The 6,000-nt window shown below is 43.5% G+C and overlaps 1 protein-coding gene across 1 annotated transcript in view; it reads right to left on the bottom strand.

The window, feature by feature from the left end:
• Positions 1 to 541: 541 nt before the first annotated feature.
• The window catches only part of LOC120526306 (ras-related protein Rap-1A), a 118,057-nt gene continuing 112,598 nt past the window's right edge, over positions 542 to 6,000 (bottom strand). Inside the window, exons 6-8 of the mRNA XM_039749435.1 lie at positions 5,054 to 5,197; positions 4,611 to 4,729; positions 542 to 1,673 (exon numbers count right to left, since the gene is read on the bottom strand). Coding sequence (XP_039605369.1) covers positions 4,640 to 4,729; positions 5,054 to 5,197 — 234 coding nt within the window. The 3' untranslated portion in view covers positions 542 to 1,673; positions 4,611 to 4,639. The remainder of the gene's footprint in view (positions 1,674 to 4,610; positions 4,730 to 5,053; positions 5,198 to 6,000) is intronic.

The following is a 6,000-nucleotide window of genomic DNA, read 5'->3' as shown; positions in this document are numbered from 1 at the left end:
TGTGAAGGCCCCACAGAAAACAAAGCGGCATCAATGGCAGCGGCCATAAACTTGTTAAGGGGAAATTTCACAGTTAACGTTAGGAAGTTTGACTTTACACAAAGAACGATAGACACTTGGAATAAGCGACCACGTAGCGTGGTGGACAGTAGGACTTTAAGGACCTTGAAAAACTCGACTTGATGTTACTTGGGAAGGATTAGTGGACAAGACTGGCGAGCTTTGTGGGGCTGAGTGACTTATTGTCGTCCAGCGTGTTCTCATATCGTACAGTGAAACGCCGTGGCCAACAGGTCTCACTCTTTACCCCTGTGAATGCCCACAGAGGTGGGCAGCTGCTAGGACTTTCTACTCCTCCCCGTACCCCCCAGCATCATTCAATTCTGTCACCGACGTTCACTTTCAGGTCTGGCTGTCTGAGCCACTTTAATGAAACAGAGACGAAAGCAGTGCAAAACAATGAAAATGTACTAAAATTTAATTGTTCATAAAAGCTGGAAATTAATCAAATGACAGTAAAACACATGAAGCAATATTAGAGTTGGTTTAGTATAATATATTTTAGCTTTTAGACATAGAAATCAGTAGGGGGGCTCTACTTAACCCCTCTTTTTTATAACTTTTTTCCCCTCCTTTTCTATAAAAGACCCATTTTTTTCCCCAAAGCATTATGCACAAAACATTTTAATTTGAACATGTTATGGGTAAACACAGAAGTAATGAAATCCTGGAACTTCAAAGTATAAAACGAAGTCACTGGAAACTAAACAAGTTAAAATTAACCACGGGGGGCAAGGGGATGGTGGACGGGGGGTGTGTGTGCTCTAGAATGCAGTCGGATGAGAGTCTGGGAACTCACCAGAAATAAAAATGAAAAATAATAACAATAAAATTAAAATGCTGGCATTCATCTTTCTGTTTGAAGAAGTAATGCAAGTGAGGAAGAAAAAAAAAATCTAAACGAGTATAGTAATATACTGAGAATTCAAAATGCTCCACTCTTAACCACCGGGGGGCGACATTTGAACTGGTGGATGAGGTGCTGGAAAAATAAATGCAATGAAACCAATGAAGAACAAAGAGAAAAAAAATAATAACTACAATTTTATAAATTATTAATGTGGGATTGTCAGGATGCAAGGAAAATCGGTCATGGGGCAGGCGGGCAGGGTGGTGGGTGGTGGGGGAATTTCTAGTTTAGTCAAAAATTGATTTCACTTGCAACACCGAGAATCTATTGAAATGCACCCATGCTTTGTTACTATTTTTTTCCCCCCATTTAATTAAACAGCTAAGTTCAAATAAAATAATTTCACATCTTTTTCATTACTATTGCAAAGGTTGAAAACACTGCTGTCTGTTTTCTGCCAGGAAGTGAGGCTGACCTGGGGACAGGGACCAAAACCTGGGACTGTAGAGTGCGAATCGTTGTCGTCATCGTCATCCAGAACCGGAAGTCCTTGCCAAAGTGACAGAAAATACAATTTAAAAAAAAAAAAAACAATAATAATAACACAAAGCTGCTTTCCTTAAATCTGGGTGAATTTGTGGAGTGGCTCTTCAATTCATGATTTCTCCGAAATGCAATTGTTTTTTGTTTTTATTTTTTTTTTCTTTCTAGAACTGGAATGCTGGCACTTTCCAATTAGGCAACAGTTCTTCATTTCTGCATTCTGTGAAGAGAAAAAAAATGGAGAATTAAAAAGTCAAAAACACTTTTCACTTTCAAACTCGTTCATCAAACCGTCTTAAGTGACTTGATGTCACAGTATATCCTGTCTGATATCAGCTCCGCCAGGGGGATGCCAATCTCTGCCTCATTTATTAATAATAACCTCGAAGGGTTTACAGAGGATGGTCCGAAAAAGGGGAAAACATCCAGCGAGTGGCGAAAATACCTTGGTGATGCCAGAGGTCAGAGGGGAATGGCCGGACTGGTGTGAGCAGACAGCAAGGCAACAGGAACTCCAATAACAACCGAGGTGTGCAGAAGAGCAGCTCTGACCACACAACGTATCCGATGGGCTACAGCGGCAGGAGACCCCACCGGGTGCCACTCCCGTCAGCTAACAACAGGCAACTGAGGCTACGATTCACACGGGCTCACCAAAATTGGACAACAGACTCGTCACCTGGTCTGCCGAGTCTCGATTTCTGCTGTGACATTTGGATCGCAGGGTCAGAATTTGGTGTCAACAACATGAAGGCTGGGATCTCTCCTACCTTGTATCAATGGTTCAGGCTGGTGGTGTAATGGTGAGGGGATACTTTCTTGGCAAACCCTAAGTACCAACTGAGCATCACTTAAATGCCACAGCCTACCTGAGTATTGCTGCTGACCATGTCCATCCATTTCTGACCGCAATGTCCCCAATCTTCTGATGGCTTTTTCCGGTAGGATAACCCACCATGTCACAAATCATCTCAAACATGACAAAAGGCCCCCACAGTCACCAGATCTCAATCCAGTAGAGGGATGAGGCGGAGTGGGAGATTTGCATCATGGATGAGCAGCTGACAATATGGATATGTCACTATGGAGCAAAAACCCAGCACCTTCTTGAATCTACGCCATGAAGAATTACGACAGCTCTGAAGGCAAAAGGGGGTCCGACCGGGTACCAGCGAGGTGTACCTAATAACGTGGCCAGTGAGTGTATTTGCTCTTTTGTGTTTTTATTTTTATATGATTCTCCTGCTGTATGTATTGTATGTACGGTGGGTACGGAAAGTATTCAGACCCCCTTCAATTTTTCACTCTTTGTTATATTGCAGCCATTTGCTGAAATCATTTAAATTAATTTTTCCCTCATTAATGTACACACAGCACCCCATATTGACAGACAAAAAAAAAAAGAATTTTTGAAAATTTATTAAAAAAGAAAAACTGAAATATCACATGGTCCTAAGTATTCAGACCCTTTGCTCAGTATTTAGTAGAAGCCCCCTTTTGAGCTAATACAGCCATGAGTCTTCTTGGGAAAGATGCAGCAAGTTTTTCACACCTGGATTTGGGGATCCTCTGCCATTCCTCCTTGCAGATCCTCTCCAGTTCTGTCAGGTTGGATGGTAAACGGTGGACAGCCATTTTTAGGTCTCTCCAGAGATGCTCAATTGGGTTTAAGTCAGGGCTCTGGCTGGGCCATTCAAGAACAGTCACAGAGTTGTTGTGACGTCACTCCTTCGTTATTTTAGCTGTGTGCTTAGGGTCATTGTCTTGTTGGAAGGTAAACCTTCGGCCCAGGCTGAGGTCCTTAGCACTCTGGAGAAGGTTTTTATCCAGGATATCCCTGTACTTTGCCACATTCATCTTTCCCTCGATTGCTACCAGTCGTCCTGTCCCTGCAGCTGACAACACCCTCACAGCATGATGCTGCCACCGCCATGCTTCACTGTGGGGACTGTATTGGACAAGTGATGAGCAGTGCTTGGTTGTCTACACACATACCACTTAGAATTAAGGCCAAAAAGTTCTATCTTGATCTCATCAGACCAGAGAATCTTATTTCTCACCATCTCAGAGTCCTTCAGGTGTCTTTTAGCAAACTCCATGCGGGCTGTCATGTATCTTGCACTGAGGAGAGACCTCCGACAGGCCACTCTGCCATAATGCCCTGACTGGTGGAGAGCTACAGTGATGGTTGACTTTCTACAGCTTTCTCCCATCTCCTGACTGCATCTCTGGAGCTCAGCTAAAGTGATCTTTGGGTTCTTCTTTACCTCTCTCACCAAGGCTCTTCTCCCCCGTAGCTCAGCTTGGTGGGACGGCCAGCTCTAGGAAGGGTTCTGGTCATCTCAAACGTCTTCCATCTAAGGATTATGGAGGCCACTGTGCTCTTGGGAACCTTAAGTGCAGCAGAATTTTTTTTGTAACCTTGGCCAAATCTGTGCCTTACCACAATTCTGTCTCTGAGCTCTTCAGGCAGTTCCTTTGACCTCCTGATTCTCATTTGCTCTGACATGCGTCCAAAGACATGCAGGTTAGGTGGACTGGTGATTCTAAATTGGCCCTTGTGTGTGCTTGGTGTGTGGGTGTGTTTGTGTGTGTCCTGCGGTGGGTTGGCACCCTGCCCAGGATTGGTTCCTGCCTTGTGCCCTGTGTTGGCTGGGATTGGCTCCAGCAGACCCCCGTGACCCTGTGTTCGGATTCAGCGGGTTAGAAAATGGATGGATGGATGGATGGATGGATGCATTGTGAGCTGTAAGGTCTTATATAGACAGACAGGTGTGTGCCTTTCCTAATCAAGTCCAATCAGTAGAATCAAACACAGCTGGACTCAAGTGAAGGTGATCTCAAGGATGATCACAAGAAATGGAAAGCACCGGAGTTAAATATATGATTGTCACAGCAAAGGGTCTGAATACTTAGGACTATGTGATAGGTCAGTTTTTCTTTTTTAATAAATCTGCAACAATTTCAAAAATTCTTTTTTTTTGTCTGTCAATATGGGGTGCTGTGTGTACATTAATGAGGGTAAAAATTAAATGATTTTAGCAAATGGCTGCAATATAACAAAGAGTGAAAAATTGAAGGGGGTCTGAATACTTTCCGTACCCACTGTAAGTCTCCCCTTGGTGCGTTTATCTCGACGGTCACGGAGCACACTCACCTGGCTCAGAGCTGCTGCAAGCTACGGTTTTAGAGAAGCAAGCATGAAGATTTCTTTTTAATCTTCTTCTTTTCCACTGGCGTTTTTCTATTTATCTGTCTGACCAGGTCATAGAAAATCTGTAATGGAAAACAAAGCAGGTTGAAGTTGGAAGGGACAATGGATGACTGGTCACATGACACGGTCAAATCACCACTGGGCTGTGTATCCCAAGTGACACACGATGAAGCCCCCATGGCCGACAGAGTCTTTTGCTGTGGGGTTACTGGAGACGAGATCCTCTGTCGTGTAGTCGATGAAGGGCAATGGAGCCGGCATCTTTACTGTATAGTGTGACCCAGAAGAAAAACCACAGCTTGCGTTTGCCCGCATCTTTCTCTCTTTAACACTAGCAAGCAGCCTGATGTCACCTGAGACCCCTTTAGCCCAGCATCCCCACTCACCTCATTAACGTTGATCTTCGACTTTGCAGACGACTCTAAAAAGGCACAGTTGTTCCACTGTCTGGCAAGGTTCTGACCCTGTTCTTTTCCCACAACTCTCTCGTCCTCCAAGTCACATTTGTTGCCAACCAGGATCATGGGAACCTACGAGTAATTGACAAAATGGAGGCAAAGTGTTTGTGAAGCCCACATGTAACCTGGGGGTGTCATGATATCAAGATACATCTATGGCTTTCATGATCTACGAGTCAAGATGGACAAAACACCCCGGAGACTGCAAACATGAGTGTTTAACATGGAAAGGAACTTATTTCACAAATACAATCAATTTAGCATATCTACACCTGTAATAAAGAAACATATCCAGCTTAAAAAAAAAGGGTTTTAATAATTTTTAATTAGTTTTATCATGGAAAGAATTAAAAAGGTTAGGTTGTTGATCTTCTCTGAACATTGAGCAGGATCAGACCCTATCATGGAAAATTTGAGAGAGCTTACTACTGTCGCACATACGTGTCAGAGAATAACCATCTGGGCTCATCCACAATAAGGAATACCACCCTGAGGTGAAAGGGGGCGCTATTACTAAAAAAAAAAAATAATAATAATAATAATAATCGAGAAGGTGACAGAAACCGACTGCACTCCTCCTGATCAGTGCACCATAAAACCAACGGAAGGAGGCGTCACTGGGCAAACAGCAAGATGGAGCTCCAGTAACCCTTTGGGAAGTGGCCATACTTTTGTTGAGTTTGTCCTTTGGCATTATCGGTCATTAAGTGACTGTTTTGTTCTTTTGTTCATTTAAACGTGGACGACTGGGTTGCCCCAGAACTTTTTATTTTGTGTGCCTTTGCAGCTCAATCGACCGCACTACCTAAACCCGTAGACTCTTGCAATGAATGTTTTCATCCATCACCAGTGATGCTGCTTCAAGTTGTTCAGAT

The sequence above is a fragment of the Polypterus senegalus genome, chromosome 3, assembly GCF_016835505.1.
Source record: "Polypterus senegalus isolate Bchr_013 chromosome 3, ASM1683550v1, whole genome shotgun sequence".
Classification (NCBI taxonomy): domain Eukaryota; kingdom Metazoa; phylum Chordata; class Cladistia; order Polypteriformes; family Polypteridae; genus Polypterus; species Polypterus senegalus.
This window is presented reverse-complemented; position numbering and strand designations above follow the sequence as displayed.